This window comes from Photinus pyralis, unplaced genomic scaffold, assembly GCF_008802855.1.
Source record: "Photinus pyralis isolate 1611_PpyrPB1 unplaced genomic scaffold, Ppyr1.3 Ppyr1.4_LG1, whole genome shotgun sequence".
Taxonomy (NCBI): Eukaryota; Metazoa; Arthropoda; class Insecta; order Coleoptera; family Lampyridae; genus Photinus; species Photinus pyralis.
Window position 1 is genome coordinate 52543432 of NW_022170249.1, and position 25046 is coordinate 52568477.

Below are 25046 nucleotides of genomic sequence, written 5' to 3' on the forward strand. Positions count from 1 at the left end.
ATTTGCTATTTATTACTTAAATATATATATATATATATATATATATATATATATATTATATAAACGTCGGACGGATTACGGCGCGCTTACGACCCTTCGCCCGGTGGGTTCGGGAGGGGGAATTTTCGAACGAAACTCGGAACCGATCGCGAGATTTTAAATGATCGCCCGTAAAAAATATTTACGGCGGTCGAGCGGCATCGGAGAGGGCGAATTTTCGGAAAGTCGATCGAGTCTTTTCTTCGACGCGCCTTTCGCACCCCCCCCTCCCCCCGACCTTTAAACGTACTCCTTCGCCTTTTTGGCATTTGTTCGGGAACCGCGAGTGTTAGAACGACGCGGTTTGTTGCGTCGGTCTCGTATCGGCATCCTCCGACCTTACGTCCGACATTTCCCCCTTCCCCCCCTCCATCTCGTCGGTAAATTTCACATTTTAAAGGTTATTAGGGAACGCCGACGATTAGAACGAGGCGGTCGTTTACGTCGGTCTCCCGTATCGATCGGAGTGCGTTCCGGAATCGACGGCGAATCGAGAAAAGCCGCGAGGCGAGGCAGCACAGCCGCCGAAGCCGAGCAAAGTGTCCTTTTTCTTTCGGAGAGGGTAAGTTTTTGGAAAGTCGTCGATCGGAATCTTTTCTTCGACGTCCCTTACGTACCCCGGCAACACTAAATATGATGGGAAGACACGCTCAACCTAACCTATCGTAATCGCGCCGCATAGACCTTTTCAACGATACCTCACACGCGTTCGTACGACTCTCCGTTACCGAGATTCGCATTTTGGCGACGCCTGTCGAGGTCACCCGACGCCGCCGTCGCCGTCACCCGACGCCGCCGTCGCCAATAGTCCAAATTGTGTCCTTCCCTCATCGACAACAAACGGGTCGCGAAACGTCGATAAAAAAAATTTTGTCACAAACGAGTATATATATACTCAATTTATATATATACAATCCCGTATCTACTCGTACGCGATCGATCTCCGAAGTTGTACGTATAAACCGGGAAAAATTTCGACCGCGTCTTCAGTAGGCGCCGGGCGTCAGCCTGTGGCCGAATGGGGGGGCCCGTGTCGCTCGGGGGGCGGGGGTGTGCCTTTTTTTTCTGTCCACGCACATGGATGCGTTTTAATGGGCCGCGCATCTCTTAATATCTCCCTTATTTACCGGCCGATCTGGACCAAATTTAAACCGTAGCTGCGTCCGGCCGGGGGCTCGAAATGGGATTTTCAATTTTTTCCTATCCCCTCTCCCTTTCGAGATATCGACGCATCTCTGTCGTCTTTCGACCTGCGACTTCGATACTTCGGAATCACGCGTTTCGCGACATTTCAGAATTTCGGAACTGAGATAGTAGTCCGGAAAAGGTGAAAACGGATACCTCCAGCTCTCCAACCTCTGAATATCAAATTTTATCGAGATCGGAGATATAACGATTTGTAATTTGACACCATTTAAAACACTTAAAACGATATATCTCGTATGTTTATACACGTGCGCATACTGAGAGATTAATAATTATATGCTGCACGGCTCTTATAAAATATGACATTAGTAATTATTTGCCGCAACCAGGTATCGTGAATGTGCACCTATATACTAAAGTCATTAGATATAGAAAGTACCGCAATCATCCGCCATTTTGGGCAAATTTGCTGCCAACTTAAAAAAATTTACAAATAAAATCTGAATAACTGTAATTTTTTATAACCTAACTTCATAGTACTGTCATGTTTTATATAAATATAATCACATCTCTAAACAGGTGATACAATCCCCAACATTAAAGTTACTAGAATTTTTTTGGGCAAAAATCATGCGTTCTCTCTTTAACACACGAGCCCAATGGATTGCGGTACTTTCTATATTTAGTGACTTGACCTACAGGCAGAGCAATAATCATATGCTGCGCCGCTCTTATAAAATATCACAATAGTAATCATTTCCATTTATCGTAACCAGGTATATGTGTTCCAATACAAAATATAACCTATAATTTCACAAACTATAGGGGAGACCGGGGCACAGTGAAACACGGGGCACAATAAAACAGGTACATTTTTCATAATCCCTTTTATGAATATGGCGGCGCCATCTTATGCACAGCAAACTAAGTGTATAAGCGAAGTTTTAAACCAAGAAGTAAGTATGTATAGTTTACTTCTCTCTGTGTATCTAACGCGCTACTAAAATTTTCAACTAAAGTAAATTTTAAGTTTCGGAGCAATTTTGTTGTGTATGGTCCTGTTATCAAGAAAATTCAATCTGCTAGTGATTAACCCGCGCTTCCTAGTAGTAGTATTAACTTGGTAAGTTACAATTTTGATATATTTAGTACATGTATAATTTTAACCTAAAACTGTGTAAAATTGCAAGTTGGGTTACAATGAAACAGTTTGGTTTGGGGCACAATGAAACATGTTTCATTGTGCCCCAGCTTAAAAAAAAAGCGTTTTTCTTTCAGGATTTATGGTACGAAACAGAGTCCGTAAAAGTGAAAAAGGAAGCTTTTCTGAGGATTCTATGCGCGAAGCCGTTAATTTGGTTAATCAGGGAATGAGTTTGCGAAAGGCAGCTCACCAAACTGGTTTAAATTTTTCAACTGTTTTTCGGTGAGTTGCTGTTTTGTTTTTAAAAATTACCTACCTACCAAAAATCTTACTCTATCAATTAAGCATTACCTATTGTTTTCCAGGTAGATAAATGAATGTTTTAATTTCAGGTATGTTAAGAAGAAAACTAAAGCACAAGAAAATGAAGAAGTCCGAATGAATCCTAACTACCAGGTCAGACAAATTTTCACCAGGGAGCAAGAGGAAACTTTATCGCATTATATAGTAACTTGTGCACGCATGTTTTATGGACTACCGACTTTAGAAATTAGGCGAGTTGCTTATCAGGTGGCACAGGCCAATTCCATTAAGTATCCGGAAAAATGGAACCATGAAGAAATGGCTGGTGTTGAATGGTTATACGGCTTTATGAAGAGACATCCAATGCTAAGTGTCCGTACTCCAGAAGGATGTAGTTTATCCAGAGCAACTGCTTTTAATGAGCATAATGTTCAGATATTTTTCGATAATCTGAATAAAGTTTATGAGAGTAACCCTGCATTTGCTGACGGAACAAGGGTTTACAATCTTGACGAAACAGCAACGACTACGGTGCAGAAACCTCCAAAGGTTGTGGCAGAAAAAGGTATTAAACAAGTTAACAAATGCACTAGTGCAGAGAGGGGTGTGCTTGTCACAACTTGTTGTATTGTGAATGCTACTGGAAACACTATTCCACCTGTAATGGTATTTCCAAGAGTCCATTTTAAAAACCATATGATTTCTGGTGCGCCTTCTGGTACCTTAGGCCTAGCTAACCCGTCGGGGTGGATGACAAAGGCACTTTTCGTTGAAGTTATTCAGCACTTCATAAAACATACTCAGAGCTCTAAAACTCATCCAACACTATTACTGTTGGATAACCACGAGAGTCATCTTTATATCAAAGCCTTGGATTTAGCAAAAGAAAACGGGGTGACAATTCTTACATTTCCTCCTCATTCAACAAATAAGATGCAACCTCTTGATGTTGGGGTTTACAAACCATTTAAAACATACTATAACATGGCAGTTGATAGTTGGATGATGAAAAATCCCGGCAAAACGCTGTCTATCTATGAAATTGCCGGATGTGTAAATTATGCTCATCAGAGGGCTATGACTCCAGCTACAATCATAGCAGCATTTAGAAAGCCTGGCATTTTTCCGTATGACAGAAATGTTTTTAGTGACATAGATTTTATGTCTAGTTCTGTAACGGATCGATTAGATCCTACGTTAAAAGATAACTCCCCAGATAATGTGATTAATCCACTCCCTTCTACAGCTAACATTGTAGCACCACCGAGTTCATTTCTAAGTCCTGAAAAAATCATAGGTTTTCCTAAAGCCAAAGATAGAAAAACAAATAGAACTGGCCGCAGAAAAGGAAAAAGCATAATAGCAACTTCCACTCCTGAAAAGGATGCTATAGCAGAAAGGGAAAATATGAAAGTTAATCCGGCAAAGAAAAGGGCTGTTACTAGAAAACTTGTACCAATTACTAACCAGTCTTCCGAAGAATCATCAGATGGCGAAATAGAATTTCAGGAGTCGGACACTAGTGAGCAGTTTATCGAAGAAGTTTTAAATGATGATTATGAATTTGAAGACTTGCAAGTCGAACCAATCAGAGGCGACTACGTTCTTGTAGAGTTCATGACTGGAAAGAACAAAGTATTGTATGTTGGTGAAATTATCGCGGATAAAGATGAAAATAATGAATTTGAAATTGATTTCTTGAGGAAGAGTGACAAAATAAGCGATCACTTCTACAAGCCGCAAGTTGCAGACATATCACTAGTAAGATTAACTGCAATAAAGCAAATTTTGCCGAAACCAACTTTCTTAGGAAAAACCAATCGTCAGAAGTCATACATGAAATTTGGAATGACGTTTGGGTCACTAAATGTTCACTGACTTGTTATTTTATTTTTATCATAAAACGACTAAAATTGACAAAAATACATGGTGTTTCATTGTGACCCACCCATAGTTTCATTAAACAAAGGATACCCATTGTTTTAACAATAAATTAATCATTGCAAAAAAACAATATATTAATTGTTGTACCGTGATTAGATACAAACAATAATAAGGATTGAAGTGGCAACTCAACTTTTCATTTGTATTTAAATTTGGCCTTAATAGACCCAATATAATTTTTTTTGTTTTATTGTGCCCCGGTCTCCTAATTTGTGATTCTTATTACTATCGTCCCTTTCAACACGGCTTTTTTCAAGACTACCAGTTTCTTTCGAATATTTACAAGGTGGGTAAATTACTTGTAAATTACAAACAAAGGTTTTTTTTAGTTGTGGCGTGTAATAGGCAATAGGTTTACTTCGACAAGCCTTTTACTTCTTAGAAGAGAATAAGATGCGTTTGCAGTTCTGTTTCCGTAATGGAACTAAAGACGAAAGTGGAGTTTGGGAGTACTCGATACGTTTGTGTATACAGGAGTTTCCATAAACGATTGTCAACCGTGACGAGGATTACAACAATATACGCCGAAATGCTTGTCGTTTACTTGAACGGTTTCACATACAGGAAGTCTTGCTTCTGGAAAGTCACCTGGCTGCTTAATGATTGCTAATAAGGAGGTTGTAAAAGATGTTGTTGCTCGTCTTGAGCAAAGTCGAGTTGGTTATTTTGTAAACCAACCAATTCTCTTTGGGTAATTTAGTGGGGTTATGTTTCGTCAAGTGTTGTGTGCTGTGACGGTGTACAGTTGTGTTTCGTGAAATTTGTTTAATAATAGGTATCGGGTTATTAAAAATGAATCAACAGCAACAATTTGAAAACCTATTATTAGAAGTTTATGACCAAAAGTCGCAAAATTCAAAATTAATGAATGATAGCGATTATAGTGAACTTTTGCAACGTATCAAAAGAATACGCGAAACTGGACCTGACAGTAGTAACAAGAGTGATTATCATGTGATAAATACTTATGATTTACAAAGAATCGAATCATCTTATGTAATTCTACATAGAAGATCTGGAAAGATTATTTTACGTTTTAGTGAATGTTATGATGCGATTAAAGCTGCCCATCAGGGAACTGGACATGGAGGGCGTCAAGCAACAACAAACGAAAAGTATCACAACTTAACACAGGAAATGGTAAAATTGTTCATTGAAACTTGTGAAAATTGTCAGCTTAAACGGAACAAAACTAAAAAGGGAATTGTTGTTAAACCAATTGTTTCAAACCATTTAAACTCTCGATGCCAAATCGATCTCATTGACTTACAAACTAGACCAGATGGTGACTACAAATTTATTTTTGTCTACCAAGACCACCTAACCAAATACGTCAGGTTGAGAGCGCTAAAAACAATGAAAACTAAAGAAGTAGCTGAGCACCTATTAGAAGTATTTGCAGACTTAGGAATCCCTTGCGTGTTGCAGAGCGACAATGGCCGAGAATTTGCAAACCAGGTGGGTATTAGGGTAAAAGGCACGCTAGAAAGGACATGGCACTTTTTATGGGCATTTTGGCCTCCTGTATTTTTGATATGTTGTAGCTGACATCAAAAGATCTTTTTCCTTTGCGCTAAAGCCCTAGCTCTACTGGGTGTACCGGAAAAATGGGCCCAAAGTTGAGATTTTGAATTTGAAGTGCCATGTCCTTTATTTCAAATTCCCTAAATGTTGCTGCTATAGATGAAATAAAACAAAATCAATACATTTTGATTTTTTTAGGTGATTGAGGAATTAGTCGGAATGTGGCCTGACTGCCATATTGTGCATGGTAAACCGAGACATTCACAATCACAACGTTCAGTGGAGAGGGCGAACCAAGATATAGAGAACAAGTTAGCGTCGTGGATGAAAGATAATAACTCGACAAAATGGAGCGAAGGTTTAAAAATCGTTCAATTTCAAAAAAATCGGTGAGTAAGCTAGTATTTTGAAATTTAAGAAAAGAAACTGTGTTTTTCTTTGTATAAGTTACGTTTTACTTCAGTTCATTGTTTTTTGTAGCTGCTTTCATTCTGGTATTGGACGCAGTCCTTATGAAGCTTTATATGGTGTAAAATGTAGAGATGGTTTAAATAACCTCCCTGTTTCTATCACAAACATTAAATCCATACGTACAGAAGAGGAACTGGAAACATTATTATCTTCTAGTAATGACACCGAGGATAAAGTGGAAGAAGATTCACATCCTTCAAATAATTTTGTACCCGATGAAAAATCTACAGTCACTGAAGAGGAAATGGCCGCCCAACAATTGTCTGGTACGTATCTAGAAAGTATTTCCACATTATTTCACAATGCAACCTAATTTCTTTTAGATTTAATTGAAAATGCTACGCTGGTTATGCTGCCCGATAATACTCATAGGCCAGTTGTATTCGCAGATAATACTGAAACCCCAATTTTACTCGAACTTAATACCGAAACCCCAGTTTTACCCGAAAATAATACTGAAACCCCAGTTTCACTCGAAGTTAACAATAGAACCTCGGTTTTATTTAAAGAACAAGCAATGGCATTGCTCTCTACTGAAACAACAGAAAATGCTCTCAATGAATCATTACCACAAAAATGCTTATTATGTTCTGATGAAAACGTGTGTGACCATTGTCAGAATAAAAACAATATTAAAGCTATAAGGGATTCATGCCAGGAAAGTCTAAAAAGGCAAGCACAAAAAATGCTACAAACTTCTCGCAAGAAATTTAAACCAGGAGCTGTCGGCATGTCCGTGAGAGTACCCATTCCAGATGTAGATCGAAGTCGGTCAGATCATAGAAATATATTGGGCGTCATAATGAGTGTAGAAGATGAATTTTACCGAATTGGAACTGTTCACGGTGTTCTTAAACAGCTTTATTCCCGCAACGAATTTGAAATATGTAAGCAACAATTTTTAAAGTTGGAAAATGTCAAGACGGACACCGAAATAACATTACGAAGCGCTGCAGGAAAATTTTCAGTATCGGGTTCAACCCAAGGATATGTGCGATGTCACTGCAAGAAGAGTTGTGCGAGTAAAAAGTGTAAATGCCTTGCGTCTGGATATACGTGTAATAGTAAGTGCCACAACAGTGCAACTTGCTCCAACAAATAATACTGTTCTTTGTTTGGTGGTTTTAATGTCCCGACATACTTTATTGTTAATATTTTGTCACCTGGTATTATTTGAGTTATATTTCTTTTACTTTTTCTAAAGTAATAATAGGTACCTGTAACAATCTTACATTGTACCAATAAAGAAACCATTTTTGACTAAGGATTTTACTATCTTAAACTAAATTAACCCAAGAGAACTGATTAGTTTGTTGAGTAATACATAATAACAAACTCGTTGGTTATTATGTATTACTACCAATATCAGGTTCACACTTTATCCAACTAATGTGGATAGTTTACAAACTAGCGAAAAATGCTAGCTAATTTGTCTAATTTCATTGTGGTTTGTGTTTTAGCGATAAATTTTGTATAGTTTATAAACTAGCTGGATAGTATACAAACCAGCCATTACTCGTAGCTGTTTTAGTGAAAATATGATTTTTCATCAAAATAACCAGGCAGTTGTATAGTTTGTATACTATATATATATATATATATATACATGTAAATACTTTAACCGTAACATATATAATGTTCATACATTAGTTCATCTTGTGGAAGAAGCCCAAGTGTACAACTTGAATGATGTTAATTGTTTTCCGTTTGAAAACTACTTACAAATCTTAAAGCGATTGTTGAGAAAAAGCAATTGTCCTTTGCAACAAGTGGTCAGGAGAATTTTCGAACTAAAACAACTCCATGAAAATAAACTGGGTGATCAGAAGATATTATCACTGGGTTCAATAGTACATATTAAAGGTTCCATGCCACTTATTTTACAAGAATACAAAACATTTAATTGAAGAAGGCAAATTGTATATAAGAACAACATCTTTTCAAACAAGCCAGGTGATAACATGATTATTTTGCAATGTGATACAATATTGAAAATTGTTTACATTATGGAGAAGAATGAGCAATGTGTATGTATTGGCAAACAATATAAGTTTGTTAATTCATTTATTGGTTATCCAACCGACTCTAAATTTATTAATTTACAAACAATTGAAATTCAAAGTGATGAGTTTATATATAGCTTGTAAATTAGAAGATATTAAAGGCAAGGGAATTGTATTAATGTACGTATATATTTATATAAGTTTACTATATATTTATTGTTATTTTTTTGTTAGAGACTACTACGTGGTTGAGTTTCCCGATGAAAAAGATAAGGGGTCAGTTCCTCTTTGCATTATCCCATCATCATGGACAGACGTAGAATTAAATGGAGAGAAGTTCTGTTGGTGGCCTAATTTTAAATCGGAGGAACAAAAGAGAAAAGCTGTTATCCAGAAGCTTCAGTTTGAAAACAGAAATTGTATCAAATGTAAAATTAACATAAAATATAAGACAAGTAAGTGGTATTATGAAAACTTTGATTTTTTGTAAACTTTTCAATGATGACAACTATAAATCAAAATATGTTATACATTTAAATTTTGTACATAGTTGTAGTTTTGCTGTAAAGTCTGAACATACTACATATAGTATGTAGGTATCGATTTTAATATCATTTGTGTTTTAGATCTATACGAAAAGGCTGTCAAAAAATTAAAAAAATTAGAAGATGGGACTTCAAGTGAAGCCTATTCGGACCTTGACGTAGAAAAAACTACCAAAAGAAAACCGAAGCCTTCATCCATTCTTAAACAATATGTTTTTGAAGATTCTCAAAATATAGACTCAGACGATGAAATCCCTAATATACGCAGACCTCAACATAGAAATAGGAATGAGTCATCTTCGTCCTCGCGTTCGTCTAGATTATCATCATCTTACCATCCACCGCCCCAATCGTTCAGGGAAGAACAAGAACCACAACTTGACATGACATTAACCAATACGCCACCTTCATCACAACTTGATGCTCGACTGGATGAAATTTTAAATTATTGCAAACGGACAAACAGTAAGTTAAATACTCTAGTCATACACAATGTGGATTCCTATAACAATGGCAAATTTTCAGAAATAGCTTTACAACTGGCAACAAAAACCGAATTGTTGGCCAAAGACCTCCAATTTGTGATGCAAACAATGCAGAGGTAATCAATTTCCCTACCAGAAAAAGAAAATTTATACATGGAAAAACTGCCAGTCACTAACTATACTTCATTGCAACAATTTGAAACAGAGTTACAGGAAGAAGAATTTTTTCAATCTATGGTAAATATTAAAAATATAAGCTACAGATTCATTAGTTGCAAATTTATTTTAGCTTTATTTTTACTACACATTTATTGCATGGTAATACATACCTGTTTGATCTTATTGTATGTGGCGTAATGGCATTACAGTTGGTTTATCTAACAAATATAATCGTAAAATTTGTTTACTTGTTCGAAATACATATACATCTGTACGCAATTCTACAATGAAGGTCCATACAGTGCGTTTTTTTTCATCCGCACATGCATTTTGCTTACAATGCATATATCCCTTCAGTTGAAAAAAATCGTGTCAATGCATTACAGTAGTAAGAATGATTAGCAAATCAACGTATGGAATAGACTAGTTCACAACTAAATCAGCTGCCAACAATGCACAAATTTTGTCTACCATCCTTTAATTATTTTACGTCATTTCATCTCGCACTTTTTAAACTATTGTTACTGTTATAACAGTTAATAATTTGAATTTTCTGTTCTGTTCACATTGACATTTTTTTTCAACTGGATATATTTATACATTGTACTCAAAATGCTATGTTTGGTTGAAAAAAAAATGCACTGTATACGTTTGTTTTTAATTAGTAATTTATATTCATTGTCTGTTCTTGTTTCAGATTTCGTCTTTCCTGGGCATCGGTGGAAAAGATATGGCCGACTTTACCAGAACATTAATGTCCAAAATTATATGTCATGAATTAGCTTTGGAGTGCAATTGGTCCGGGCGTAACAATAAAGATGGTTTTATGCAGTATGTAAATATTCTGAAGTTAATTCTTGGTAAGTGCGAGTACACATATTTTATTCTTGTTTTTAACATGCAAATGTATTTACAGCTGTTCTTCAGAAGAACCCCATCACCAGAAATGCTACACAATATGATGTTACTGGAGTCATCAAAGTTTGGCTTCGCACTGCGGCTGACCGACATGGAGGTCGCAGTAAGCGTCGTACTGAATCAAAAAATAATTCAAACTAATATTTGTATATAGTTTTGTGTATAAGTTGATTTATTCTTGTAAATATGTTTTTTTACATTTAATAGTTTTAAGTAGATTCAGAAATATGTTTTATGTATTTGTATTCTGTTTTTTAAACTTATACTTATGTAATAATATACAACCTTTTTTCTATAGTTTTATTGCAGTATAATTCGAATACATTTTCCATTAACCAACAACTGACTGAAGTCAGCTGTAGATATCAGCCCAATATCAATGGCCAGCTAACTACCGTTAAGGTAACAAGTCATGCGGCCATATGTTGGCCATCATAAAAAATAAGTGTTGGGCCAATACAGTGGCCAATACTATGCCATGATGGCAAATCATCTCTGGCCGGCTGCTGGCCAGAGTGACCTATAGGTACTGGCCCAATGCCAATTGCCAACACTATGCCATTATGGCCAACATCGGCCACCATATATTTTTTTTGCATTGGCCCGATCATTGTTTGCTGGAATATCTAGCTAGATATTCTACATCAAAATAAAACAAATTAACAGGTAGGTTTCTTAAACCCCGAAGATATTAGGATACTAACATGTAGTGATAAACTAATAGAGTAATTTAGTGTGCTGTATTCTATAATATTCACTACTCACACATTAATTTTAACTGGACGATTTGAAAGTTGAATTGATTTATTTTTATTTTATCTTATAGTGAAAATGAAAAAAAAATACACCCTCCAATGTTTGTTTAATATTCTTAATTTTTTTTCTAATTTTTGTACTTATTTTAGAGTCAAACAAAAACACAAAAAAGATCCGCCCATAGTACAATACCTAATGATATTCGGCCCATAAATTCGAAACTGAAAGATGATGTGGAGTGTAAGTTAAGCAGCCCACCGCAAAAAAGGTACATGTATCACAGAGTGATGTAAGTATTGAAAATATGAATGCCCAAAATTCTAATATAAATGATAGAACAACTAAACAAAAAATTAATATTTTAAGTAATATATTGATACCGAATTTACAAATCTCGACAAAAAACGTTAATCTAAAAATTCCAAATACTATCAATGATATTACGTCTCATTATGTACACGAACAATTTTATTTACTTTCCAGTTTTGATTTTTTAGAAGCTTACAGTAATCCTAGATCGGAAATAAATGTCAATAATTTATTTGGATATTTAATGTATATAGCTTATATTACACAAAATAAGCGAAAAGTATGTCTAATTAATATAAACAAAGCGTCGACAAAAACGGCAATTACAATTGTGGATATTACGTATCTTTATACGTGGAATCTTATCTCATGAATGACAAACATATGTTCCTAACCAATTTAGATATTGTAAACGAACGTCAAAGAATAAATCGTATAATAATGGAATTGTGTCATGAAAGAGTGCCCATATACGAAGCTATAGCAAGTTGTCATAAAATCCAATCATCACAATCAAAGAAACTTAGCAGGGGAAAAAAAAAGGTAAAAGTATTGTAGAAATTTTAAAAGATGCAAAAAAGACAACGTTTCTAACTTAGAAAAAAATGTACCACTTCAAAAAAAAATTTGTCTTAACGAATCTATGGACATAAACGACAATATTATGACTCTTTCGCAATCGATGATGCCACCACCGAGTAGTCATCACAAAGTTACCTCAAACGTTGAAACGGCAAATAAAATTGAAACTGAAATTTTTGACGCTTTAGGAGATGAATTAATGGCAAATCTTAAAATTACTTCAACTAAAAACGTCGATTGCCCTTTGAATGTACCACCGAATGTAGCCGCCATAACGTACCCCTTGTCTAAAGAATATTATACATTGTCTCGATTAGATTTATCGAATCATATCAAAATCCCAAATCCGAAATGAATATCAACAATTTACATGGTTACCTAATGTACGTTACATACCTAGCCTATAATAGAACAAAATCTCTTCTACTTAATATTAATTATACTGTATCCATATATAATAAGAAAACAAACGTTTCCCCTACAGAAGGACTTTGGGGAAATCCACATAATTATGAAGTATTATTCATTCCGATTTACTTTCCCGGACATTTTGCACTAATTATTCACGAACGAGGAAGTAAAACTGTATTCTATGATCCCCTTCCTAATGACAATAGATTAAAGGACAATAGTAATTATTTTGTTTCTATAAAAAATGCAATTCAAGTATTGGATTCGTCATTTCTTACAAACAGTGAATATACATTGAAGTTGCAAATGAACAAACTTACAATTTACAAACGAATTCATATAACTGTGGATATTATGTATGTGTTTATGTTGAGACATATTTGATGAATGAAAAACGTATGCTTTTGTCCGATTTTAACATCGCGACAGAACGCCAAAGAATTAACGGTATGTTACTAGAATTATATAATGAGAAAATACCTTCCTACGAAACCCGATCCGATTGCCTTTTCAACGAAATTGAAATTAATGATAACGAAATCGTCGAAATTTGCGAAGGCACACCTATCGAATCTGATTCCGACGTTAGTATTGTATCTACATCTTCTTCTAATAGTAGAAGATCAACGAGATCCACAAGAAGCACGGTTAACTACAGTGCATCTAGAAAATCAAATAAAAATAAACTAAAACCTATGAAATATTGTAAAAGAACTCACGGTATTTACGGTTGTTTTGCAAAAAGTGCCAAACATTCAATCGACTATCTCGAATGTGGAAAAATAGGTGACCAAATATGTAAACATTGCAAGGCACTTTTGTTTAAAGATGAAACTAGCGCTATATGTTGTAATCACGGTACTGTTATGTTACCTGCAATTTCACCGGTTCCCGAAGATATTCGAAAGTTAATGGACGATCCCGTACACGGAAAACATTTTCGACAGTACTTCCGAATTTATAACATGCTATTAAGTTTTGGTAGTATAGAAGCGGGTCGAAAAAAGGCACCCGGACAAGGTCCACCGGTTATGCTAATTAATGGCGAAATTAAACGAAACATAAGTCCCCTGTTTGCACCCGACGGAAAAACGCCAGTACACGGTCAATTGTACATGCTTGATCCGATGATGATGCAAGATTCGGTAGCTCAAAATCCGCTGTCTACAAAATTCGGCATTAAACGGGAAATATTACAAAAATTGTTCACTATATTACAAAAACACCATCCGCTTTGCGAAGCGTTTAATATAATGCACCAACTCTATATGGAAACATCGGCCGATGTGCAAAGACAAGGGTTTGATGAAGTACAACATGTCACATTAGTCTTGGTAAATCCGAGACAAGTTCCTGACGCAATAATTGATCCCGGTTTACATCCACGTGCAGTTAATTTACCACAAGTAAAAGAATTGTGCGCTTTTTATGTTAGTAACGAAAACGACGAACCGGTATATCGCTATGGTACTTGGTTAAAAAAGAAAAATGGGCAAGTAATATGTTTTCCACTTTATGATCGACTAAACGATTGCCTGCATTACGTTTTAAACTTGGCGAACGGTGATTTTGGATATTATCCAGGTATAGAAAAAGTTAAAAAACGGAATACGCCAAATCAACGTACAATTACTTCAGCTGAACAAAATGATCTCGGTTGTTCGCCAAACGCCGTTTACGACGAAGAAATAGATGAAGTTGAGCACAAAAACCACGTATCCGTAAGAGATTTTTATAGATTTCACTTAGCAATTCGTGGTGATAATAAAGGAGCTACGCACTTTTTATATCCCTTCGGTAGTATCACACAAGAATATATTATCGATCAGAGCATCAAAGCCGATCAGCAAGTGCACGAATTTATTAAGAAAAATTACGATACATTTTGTACCACTGCTCCCGAGGTACGCATGGCATTGGATAGAGATTTACAAAAATTATGCGAAGGAAAAAAATTAGGAAAAGTCTTACGATTATCTCCTAGAATGGTAGGTTCTCCTGCGTGGTATCAACAACACTTTCACGATGCCACGGCTCTGTTTAACCGCATTGGTCGTCCGACCTTTATGATTGCCACCACGTGCAACCCCTCGTGGAACGAAGTAAAAGAACATTTATTAAAAAATCAATATATTACAGATCGCCCTGATATTATATGTAGAGTCTTTCTAGTAAAAATTGAAAAAATGCGAAAGCTTATCGAAAAAGGTCATATATTTGGTAAAGTTAAAGCATTTATCGAAAGTTTAGAATTTCAAAAGAGAGGCGGACCCCACACTCATCGCTTAATTAGCTTAGATTGTCCAAATTCTCCCGAGTACGTAGATGAATACGTATCCGCAGAAATACCTAAATTACCCGACGCAAACGATAAAAGTGACGAAGCAGAAATGAGTAGAAAATTACGAGAGCTAGTGATAAAGTTTCAAATTCACAATTGTAATACTATTTGTCTTAACGATAGTGGTAAATGTTCGAAAGGTTTTCCAAAAAAATTTTCAAATTCCACTATAACGTACGAAGATAGACCCGCAATATACAAGCGAAGATCGCCTGAAAACGGAGGAGAAACTTACAAAACACCTGGCGGAAATATAATTACGAATGCCTCTGTTGTTCCTTAGAATCCTGCTTATCTTTTGGCATGGCATGCGCACAATAACATCGAGTTTTGTTACGGAACTCAAAGTTGTAAATATGCAATTAAATATAATTTTAAAATGGGTAATTACGCTTACGTTCGAATTGCCCAAACAAATAGTGATATTGTCGACTACGACGAATCCGTAGGACTAATGAAAGGTTATTATCGTTCGGCTCCGGAAGCGTACGCTAGATTAAACAAGTGGCGAATAATTAGATCATCGCACACAGTATATCGACTTAACGTTCATATGCCCGGAGAAGGACCTTTATATTATAGACGTGGTAACGAAGAAATAATTGCCGCACAAGTCTTGGACAATAATACCAAACTGTCCCAATTGGAAATGTTTTTCTTGCAATGTTTAGAAGAATCTCAACATGAAATAAACGAAATGCGAAACTTAACGTTTCCTCAATTACCGGAAACTTATTGGTTTAACAAAAAAACGAATCGTTGGACAAAACGAAAAAAAATGGTAAACGTAATAGGTCGTTTATATCCGGTTCCACCCAATCAAACAGAAAAATTTGCAATATATCAACTTTTACTGTGTCGTAAAGGTCCAACAGGATGGGATAATTTACGCACTCCAACAAATTACGTAGAACCATGCGAAACCTTTGTAGATTGCGCAAAAATAATGGGTTTACTGAACGACATAGAAACTTGGCGCAGAACACTTTTTGAAGCTAGTAATGTTGGTTATCCGAAAATGATGCGCAATTTATTCGCACAAATATTAGTATGGGGACACGTATCCGATCCATTAGCACTTTGGAACGAATTCCTCCCATTTATGTACGATACTCGTAATTTGCGCGATAACGATGATGCAGAAAAATCGAGAAGAATAAACATTGCCCTTTGTTCTTTGAATCGTATTTTAAGTCACAATTGGAAAACGAATAAAGATTTTAATATTCCCATGCCCGAAAATTACGAACAAATCTGTGACGATGAAAGAGAATTCTTTTTTGGCGAAACTGATATCTTCGATCGAGATGACGATACAAACGAATTACCATCGCAAGCTCCCAATGAATATATTGAAGATGAAAACATTAGCAATTACGTAAATTTGCCGATTTACTTAAAACTAAACGTAGAACAAAAAATCGTTGTCGATTTAATAATAAAAGCTGTAGAATCTACGCCAGATGATAAACTAAATTCCACGCCTAGGCTGATTTTCCTAAATGGGGCCGGCGGCACAGGAAAGACTTTTGTCTATAAAACTATCATAGATATATTCTTTAGGTATAAAAAGTATGCCATTGTTACAGCGTCAACTGGCGCGGCCGCACAACTTTTACCTCGCGGTATGACCGTTCATAACGCTTTTCATTTGCCCACTGACGTTTCGAAAGGGACAGATTACGTACCACCCATACGGTGGAATGACGTTATAACCCAAAGAATAAGAAAAACGCAGTTAATAATCATAGACGAAATTAGCATGCTACATCGAAAATATCTTAATATGATAAACGAGGCGTGCAAACATGCTGCACATATAAATCTTTCAAAGCTTCTTTTCGGTGGTAAGATCGTTTTATTAGGAGGGGATTGGCAACTGCTCTTACCAGTAGTACAATTTGCAGATATAAACGAGCAGATTAAAAGTTCCATAAAAAATTCCGAACTGTTCGCCGCATTTCACAAAATAACGTTAATTAGAAATATGCGAGTAAATGAAAACGAAATAGAATTTAATCAAATATTAGAACGTATAGGCAAAGATACAGACGGTACTGGAGAATTCCAAGTCCCCGCAGATATGTTGATAGAAAGTGAAGACGAACTTATAAAATTTGTTTTCGAAAACAACGAAGCCTTGCTTAGAAACGACGCCGTGGAAAAATTGCTTTTAAGTGCCAGACGCGCAGACGTTAGAAAATTAAATTCAAAAATTTTAAATATGCTTCCCGGAGAAGAAAAAGTATATTTATCTGCAGATAAATCGCTCGTAGACAATCCGGCATTGGACGTATATGCGGCCATTAACGACGTGTCTTCGCTACACGAAGAAAATCCAACAAATTTTCCTCCTCATAAACTAGTATTAAAGGAAAATGCGATAGTAGTTTTATTAAGAAACATAGACGTAAGACAAGGATTATCAAACGGTACACGTTTAATCGTAACACGTTTAGGTGAACACCTGCTACATTGTAAAATAGCAATAGGACCGCATCGAGGAAAGACTTGCGTTTTGGCAGTATTAAAATTCGTATATGAAGATGATCGCCTCGACGGAACAGGATTGCATTTTCAACGAATGCAATTTCCAGTAGAATTGGCTTACGCTATGACCATAAACAAAGCACAAGGACAAACAGTCGCCAAAGTTGGTTTATATCTAAACACTCCATTATTTAGTCACGGTCAATTATACGTAGCCATGAGTAGAGTCAGAAAAAAATCAGACATTAAAATTTATTTACCACCAAATGAGAAAAAACCGCACAAGGTTAAAAACATCGTCGCTAAAGAAATATTTAGATAAAAATATGATATCTATTGGCAATTCTTTCTGTACAAAAATGAATTCAAATAAGTCCTATTCCTTAGTTATTTTTTGATCAAATTAAAATTTTTACATATTGTGCAAATAACATTCATATAGAAAATAACAAAACATTTTTTTTTAATCTTTCAAAATACTGTATATTGTATAGTATAAGTTGTGCATAAACATTTGTTTAAAAAAACTAACCGGCAAACGAACATATTAACAGGCTAGCCACGAGTACAAAAAAGATATCCTAAACATATCGAATCGCCAAAAAGACGACGATAAATAATAAAGGTATCTAATAATATATTCAAATGCTATACGCCGTAATATATGTTAAAATGCCAAAAGGTTAAACTGATTATCAATTTTAAAAAAACTATTTTTGCACGCTTATGTTTTAAAATGTACAGATATACAATTTATAAATTGAAATTTATTATTTGTAACAAACATTTATATATTGTTAATCAGTTGTAATTAATTTTTTTACACTTTTATTGATTAATTGATATCCATTATTAATAGTAGTAGTATTAGTTTTTCTAACTTACATAAAATATGCTAAAATCACAGCGTTTTACTATCTAATAAAGCAGTACAGTAAGACAAGCCAATAAATGTTACATATATTCAAATGAAAAACATTTTAAACACGACACGAAAGCAAATAATTTAATAAATAAAAGAGACACGATACTAGAGCGAACATCTTAACAACAAACAATGAAAATCCACACTATTTCAAGCCTTCGAAAGAGGGTAATAGTGTTTGAAGAAGAGAATTTCACAATTAAGTTTTTTTTAAATTTGAAGCATGATACTAGAGCGACCATCTTAACAACAAATAAGGAAAATACACGCTATTTTAAGCCTTCGAAAGAGGGTAATAGTGTTTGACGAAGAAAATTCCACAATTAAGTTTTTTTTATAAATTTGAGACATGATACTAGAGCGAACATCTTACACAAATAAAAATACACGCTATTTTAAGGAAAGAGGTAATAGTGTTTGAAGAAGAAAATTCAAATTTAACTTTTTTTATAAATTGAGACATACTAGGGGCGAACATCTTAACAACAAATTAAAAAAATGCACGCTATTTAAGCCTTCGAAAGAGGGTAATAGTGTTTGAAGAAGAAAATTTCACAATTAAGTTTTTTTTTTAATTTGAAGCATGATACTAGAGCGACCATCTTAACAACAAATAAGGAAAATACACGCTATTTTAAGCCTTCGAAAGAGGGTAATAGTGTTTGACGAAGAAAATTCCACAATTAAGTTTTTTTAAATAAATTTGAGACATGATACTAGGGCGAACATATGAACAACAAATATAGAAAATACACGCTATTTTAAGCCTTCGAAAGAGGGTAATAGTGTTTGAAGTAAAAAATTCCACAATTAAGTTTTTTTATAAAATTGAGACATGATACTAGGGCGAACATCTTAACAACAAATTAAAAAAATACACGCTATTTTAAGCCTTCAAAAAAGGATAATATTTTCATATTTTAAAGAATAAATGGTAATGTTAATCCCACACACGGCTCAAATTCCATTTCAGAGCTAGGCCTTCCTGAAGGTTTTTCCCCTCATTAAAAAAAAAAAAAAAAAAAATTGCAGAGAATAAGTTTTAATTTACATACCTATCTACTATTTCTTTTTTCAGAAATCACATACATGGTGTTACATAACCGCATGCAAATAAACCGAGGGTCCAACGTATTTCGTTTGGTAGCCACTCCCAAAGAAGTGGTGAAATATTATAATCCAAGAATTAATTTTCAAAATACTATTCAATTAAAAAACATTTACATTAGAAATCATTTTCTAGATGATGAATATCATTTACATCTATTTTTCCATACATAGCATATATTTCATTATAAAAGGAAATGTACATTTTTCATCTAAAATAACTACATTTTAATGACATTCCATAAATAATATACCAATTCATACAGATTCTTAACCAAAATAAAGTAGCATAGGTGATCGGTATTTTTCTAGATAAAATCTAAAAAATTAGACTTTCTCAGAAATTAGTATGTATATTTATAGTTGGGGAGAAAACAACATCGCATATTTGTCAATATAAAGATTCACAAAAATGTAAATTTTTCCAAATCTACAATTGCAATTATTTTTAAAATCTACAAAATATAATCAATGCAAATTATAATTTGTTATAATATACTATGTTCTACCTTATTTTAAATTCATATTTAAATGTTAGACAATTTTTTTTTCAAAAATCTATTATACAAATAAACTTAGCAAACAAAACAATTTCAAAATAACTATTAAATTACAATTTATTACTTAATCAATCTTATAAAATATAACTTTTCAGTACGTAAAAGGAATAGTTTAAATGTTACTTCAATAGTACTAATTTATAATCAAAATATCAAATAGCATCGATAATCATATCATATATGATCAACATCCAACTTTTCAATATTAAATTACCAAGAAGAATCAACATCGTTTAAAAATGATAAATTTACAAGAATAATTATCAATCACAAACAAACATTATTATATTACTTACATTTAAAACATACTTTGTTACTGTAATTGTTAATGGCTTTATATTTTATGTCGGTATGTTAAGTATTGGTCTAATAATAAAATGATTTTAAGTATGCATAGCAATTTCATTATCGATGTATTCAAATGTATTACTACTATAACCTTAGATGAAAGTGATACAACTAAAAGGAAATCAACAATTACACTATTTACTTTAAATAAGAAAAAAATAATCTTAATAATTTTGAAAAACAAATTCATGACAATTCAAACAATCAATTAATCAAAAAAATAAAACGATCATTCAAATGAATTAGAACTCCTTTTTTTACCAAACGATTTTCAAAAAGGGTAGTCTTCCATCGCCAAAAATAATCCTAAATGGTTACCATGTACTCTACAATTAATAACACAATTATTATATTATTTCAATTAAAGTAATTCACTTACCGAATGTGCAAGGATACATTTAAATGTATTGCTACCATATTCTTAGGTAAAAGTGTTCCTTTAATTGATGAAAGTATAAATGTAAACCAAAGAACATTCTGCATATACTACTTAAAAGAATAATAATAAGCCACTTCATGAGAATAAATTTCATTATTTGAAAACCTAAAAAAATATTTATTGAGCAACTATAATTGCAAACCAATTGCACTATTTACCTTAAATAAGGAAAAAATAATCTTCATAATTTTGAGAAGCAAATTCATGACAATTCAAACAATTAATTAATCAAAAAAATAAAACGATCATTCAAATGAATCAAAGCTGCTTTGTTTACCAAATGATTTTCAAAAAGGGTAGTCTTCCATCGCCAAAAATAATCCTAAACGGTTATCATGTACTCTACAATTAATAAAACAATTATTATATTTTTTCAATTAAAATAATTCACTTACCGAACATGCAAGACCGATTAATTAAAGAGGGAACTTATGGAATCATAAATTCTCAAAAGCCCCTCTCTATTTGGATGAACACCGTCACTAAAAATAACAAATTAAAATATAACAATATATTATAATGAAACTTACCGTTCAAAAAAGTGGCCCTCGTAATCCTCCGCATCCAATAAGGCATACACGTCCAATAGCCTAAATACATCACATCGATTAGAACACAATGTTCTAATCGACGTGTTGTATTTATGCAACTGATGTCGAACATCAGGACTTGCATGCTTTATTGGAGGAAGAGTACACAATATGATGGGAGTTATCCTCGACCACTTTTCCAATGTACTTAATAACCGTTTAAAATTATTAAAGGCAATAGAAGCTCTGCCACCTCTTAAAATATCTTTGGTTCCTATCAAAACGACCAGGGGCGTATTTCTAGGCACAAACCATTCCGATTCATCACTTCGTGAGCGTTCGACTCTTTTTCTTAATTGGGAAACCGTTTGCCCGCCAATGCACAAGTCAACGACGAGCTTACCATGAATTCGGTTAGCAGAGTCTCCCTGACCTTCTACTAACACTCTTCTCAAAATACTCGCACCCAAACCAAAAAATGTAGTCATATCTAATAAAAAAAAAAATTAGAAACATTGCATATAGGTACATATTACTAACTAAATTTTGATTTAGTATAAAAAAAATTGAAAAAAAAGTCTATCACTCAATATGTGTTCCATTACTTACTGAGTTAATACTACAATCTCAGTATGCCAAACGAAGACCATATACCAAAAAACCTTTAATTAAGTATATCATATATATTGGATTTCTTTTTACAAGTACACAACTCCAAAAACGTAATAACACTACGAATTAATAACGACACAAAGAATGTATGATATACCAAAGAAACTGGACCATTCGTAATATATTAGTGTCAATCTTAATAAAAAATTCTGCGAAAAAAGTTCCAAAAAATACAAAATTAAAATTTTTAATTTTTCAGTCACAGTTTTTATTAATTACGAAAAAATTCAACTTTGTCCCCATTTAACCTATCCTGTAATCTGTACAGTTAAAAAGATTCCAATGAAATAAATTTGAACCACCCTATACATTAAAATATTACGTTTAAAATATCAGAAGAAGAATATTTAAAACTAAAATACAAAACTATAAAGGAATTTTTCTTAGTTTAAATACAGGATCTAGATAAATGCTTCCAATACTAAATAATGGAGATTGTGTTATAATATCTAGTACCCATCATTTTAAACATGCTATTTACTGAAGCTATTCGGCTTCGGATTAACTACTAAAAAATGGATATTCACTAGGTCACATTCAATGGATCACTGGATGTCGGGTAGTAAGTAAATGATATGTAGCGGGTTGTTGATTCATATTATAATATACGCACATGTACTATGCCATCAAAAATGAATTGCTGTCGAGTTACCTTTGGAATTTTTATTTGTATAGGTAATCGTACTTAAATTTAACTTCCAAAGGCGACTCGACCACCACTCATTTTGGATCACCCGTTAGTTGTGATTATACGGTTACAAAATTTTGCTCGCCTCAAAAAAACTGGAAACAAAGTATAAAATATCCTCACAAAGAAACATTGTTTAAACTATAGAAGATTGCACCCAACTTTACCCTTTACCCACTGTTTCTAAAATTGAGGACATCACCAACACACGTCATACCACAATAACGTAGTTTCCCTGGCGAATCATAAATTTTCTGTGTTGCTATAGAAATTACTAAACAACGAAAAGTGAGAATATTGAGAACAAGAAAAAACTAACAAGATACAAAAAATTGTTAATCAGCGATCTAATACTTCTTATGCCCATTTGCACTGACAAATTTAAGCGGAACTTAGCTTAAAATCCACGACAACCATTGTCTCAATAATTGTTGACATGAATTTTAAGTAACACTTAAGCTAAGCTCCACTTAAATTTGTCGATGCAAACGGGCATTAGATACATTTATCAAATACACATCTAACCATCGTTAGAATATGCTTCACCTAATTCATTTGTTACAAACCATCACTGTTTTTACAATGTTCTGTGCAATAATATCAGTTGGTTCACATCCAAAGCTTGGAATAATACATACACTGAAATGTTTGTATTAATCTTATAATAATGGAAACATTACTTTTATTATCTTTTACCACGGGCAATTATTTTGTTTACATAATAGGTATAAAATAAAATACTACTTACTTATAAAAAATTAGAAAATTTTAAAAATGTTCCAAAACAAACGATAACCAGTCTTGCAAACGATAAAAACCATAGATCATATACATTTACATACACAAAAACACATTATACCGAGCGAGTCGTAAGATTAGGCGTTTTACTAAAATTATCACAAATTTATCTTCCATCATCTTATATTTGTTTTTTGAAGGAAAATGTGAAAACTTAAATTATAATTTCTTGTAAAATAATAATTAAATTTCAATGACTAACACAACAAAATACCTTTAATTTAACAAGACAATTAATGGCGTTAATGCTTTTAATTCTTTAATTTTTTACATTCATGAAAGGTTTCAAGAAGGTATCTACACTAAAAATTTGTAACGTTACCAAAAAGTTAAACTATAAGTTTGTGCCATTGTAATACTTATAATCTATCTTTTTGAATGTTTGAGGAACGCAAAACAATTAACTTAAAAAAACTGTTTGATACTCCAATTACACTGTTTTCAATTTAATGTAATTCTCAAAATCATCAAGAATTATGCACAACCCTTGGTGCAGATAAAGCACATTTTTTAAATATAAATACTTCCGTCGTAGATGATTAATGGGGAGGGAATTCTTTACACATACACATTTAAAAACTGCTTGACATACATTCAAAATCCTCAGACATTATTCTGTTGATATTTGCACTGAAAGCTTTGACTTCATTAATAGATAATAATAATAATAATAAATGGAAATATAAGGGAATATATACAGGAAGCGATCTACGGTTGATAGAAATTAATTCTTTTCATTGAAACCTTTCATTAAGAATATCACGAAGAATAAAATCAACTTAACACCCTGCACCCCATTTCTTTTGAAACAAAGGCAAAAAAGGCGACTTTTAATCCAAAATTTCAAAAGGATTACGATGTATAAATAATTTGAACATTCTTTTAAAAAAATACTTAAATATCGTAAATCAAATTGGATTATCAAAACGAAAACACACTTTTTAGTAGACACACATAAAATACATATCTTTCAAAAAAATTTTTATAACTACTTGCACATAATTTAAACGTTACAGCCGAACTTACAGTTATCATATACAATTCGTGAATTAGATAATCTTGTATATTAAACAATTTAATCTATACAAAAAAATATGTATCATAAAACAATCAAAACGTACTTATCAATTTTTGCAATATACCTATATTCTTGAAAACTATTACACATTCTGATAAAATGCTTATAATATCCTCATAGTCTAAAGAATTAATTTACTATAAAATATAGCGTTCATCAAATGACAAATAAAATGACATACTTATTGTATTTAAATATACTGCCGTTAATTAATTACTTATTTAGAATGATCAAATAATTTCATAATTTATGTTATTCAACAGACCCCATTATCTTCATGATTCTACATAAACTATACAATGAATTAATGAAATAAATCACCGTGTAAAAT

At 33.4% G+C, this 25046-nt stretch overlaps 5 protein-coding genes and 1 long non-coding RNA gene across 8 annotated transcripts; 5 read left to right on the forward strand and 1 right to left on the reverse strand.

The window, feature by feature from the left end:
* Window positions 1–1815: 1815 nt before the first annotated feature.
* LOC116167094 lies at window positions 1816–4531 on the forward strand. The gene is made up of 2 exons (XM_031482336.1): window positions 1816–2611; window positions 2722–4531. Exons 1-2 carry the CDS (start codon window positions 2469–2471, stop codon window positions 4508–4510), a joined length of 1932 nt encoding a protein of 643 aa, XP_031338196.1. The 5' UTR covers window positions 1816–2468; the 3' UTR covers window positions 4511–4531.
* Window positions 4532–5745: 1214 nt separating this feature from the next.
* LOC116158856 lies at window positions 5746–7831 on the forward strand. Its single transcript, XM_031471708.1, has 4 exons — window positions 5746–6034; window positions 6299–6489; window positions 6581–6837; window positions 6895–7831. Exons 1-4 carry the CDS (start codon window positions 5933–5935, stop codon window positions 7671–7673), a joined length of 1329 nt encoding a protein of 442 aa, XP_031327568.1. The 5' UTR covers window positions 5746–5932; the 3' UTR covers window positions 7674–7831.
* A 404-nt stretch (window positions 7832–8235) lies between these two features.
* LOC116159434 lies at window positions 8236–9730 on the forward strand. 2 transcript variants are annotated; one of them, XM_031472401.1, is made up of 4 exons: window positions 8236–8754; window positions 8809–9029; window positions 9201–9584; window positions 9645–9730. In XM_031472401.1, the coding sequence occupies exons 1-4, from the start codon at window positions 8588–8590 to the stop codon at window positions 9722–9724; spliced, it is 852 nt and encodes a 283-aa protein (XP_031328261.1). In that variant the 5' UTR covers window positions 8236–8587; the 3' UTR covers window positions 9725–9730. The 2 variants fall into 2 exon arrangements, with proteins under 2 accessions (XP_031328261.1, XP_031328260.1); XM_031472400.1 differs by having other exon boundaries at window positions 8236–9029.
* A 3392-nt stretch (window positions 9731–13122) lies between these two features.
* LOC116162492 lies at window positions 13123–15363 on the forward strand. The gene has a single exon (XM_031476120.1). It carries the CDS (start codon window positions 13123–13125, stop codon window positions 15361–15363), a length of 2241 nt encoding a protein of 746 aa, XP_031331980.1.
* Window positions 15364–15459: 96 nt separating this feature from the next.
* On the forward strand, window positions 15460–17892 carry LOC116162502. Its single transcript, XM_031476130.1, has one exon. The coding sequence runs from the start codon at window positions 15460–15462 to the stop codon at window positions 17890–17892; it is 2433 nt and encodes an 810-aa protein (XP_031331990.1).
* A 2437-nt stretch (window positions 17893–20329) lies between these two features.
* LOC116160373 lies at window positions 20330–23879 on the reverse strand. 2 transcript variants are annotated; one of them, XR_004143197.1, is made up of 6 exons: window positions 23588–23876; window positions 21480–21969; window positions 21345–21431; window positions 21108–21291; window positions 20890–21054; window positions 20330–20836 (listed from the first exon to the last, which is right to left on the reverse strand). It is a non-coding gene; the product is annotated as an uncharacterized LOC116160373 (long non-coding RNA). The 2 variants fall into 2 exon arrangements; XR_004143196.1 differs by having other exon boundaries at window positions 21480–23879.
* Window positions 23880–25046: the final 1167 nt, after the last annotated feature.

Excerpts from the sequence above, each read along its gene's own strand:
- LOC116162492 (XM_031476120.1), top strand. The coding sequence starts at position 13,123 with ATGAATGAAAAACGTATGCTTTTGTCCGATTTTAACATCGCGACAGAA.
- LOC116167094 (XM_031482336.1), top strand. The coding sequence starts at position 2,469 with ATGGTACGAAACAGAGTCCGTAAAAGTGAAAAAGGAAGCTTTTCTGAG. Across the intron at positions 2,612-2,721 it reads AATTTTTCAACTGTTTTTCG|GTATGTTAAGAAGAAAACTA; the intron begins GTGAGTTGCTGT and ends TTTTAATTTCAG.
- LOC116162502 (XM_031476130.1), top strand. The coding sequence starts at position 15,460 with ATGGGTAATTACGCTTACGTTCGAATTGCCCAAACAAATAGTGATATT.
- LOC116158856 (XM_031471708.1), top strand. The coding sequence starts at position 5,933 with ATGAAAACTAAAGAAGTAGCTGAGCACCTATTAGAAGTATTTGCAGAC. Across the intron at positions 6,035-6,298 it reads GCCGAGAATTTGCAAACCAG|GTGATTGAGGAATTAGTCGG; the intron begins GTGGGTATTAGG and ends TGATTTTTTTAG. Across the intron at positions 6,490-6,580 it reads GTTCAATTTCAAAAAAATCG|CTGCTTTCATTCTGGTATTG; the intron begins GTGAGTAAGCTA and ends TGTTTTTTGTAG.
- LOC116159434 (XM_031472400.1), top strand. The coding sequence starts at position 8,588 with ATGAGCAATGTGTATGTATTGGCAAACAATATAAGTTTGTTAATTCAT. Across the intron at positions 9,030-9,200 it reads TAACATAAAATATAAGACAA|ATCTATACGAAAAGGCTGTC; the intron begins GTAAGTGGTATT and ends TTTGTGTTTTAG. Across the intron at positions 9,585-9,644 it reads TTATTGCAAACGGACAAACA|AAATAGCTTTACAACTGGCA; the intron begins GTAAGTTAAATA and ends GCAAATTTTCAG.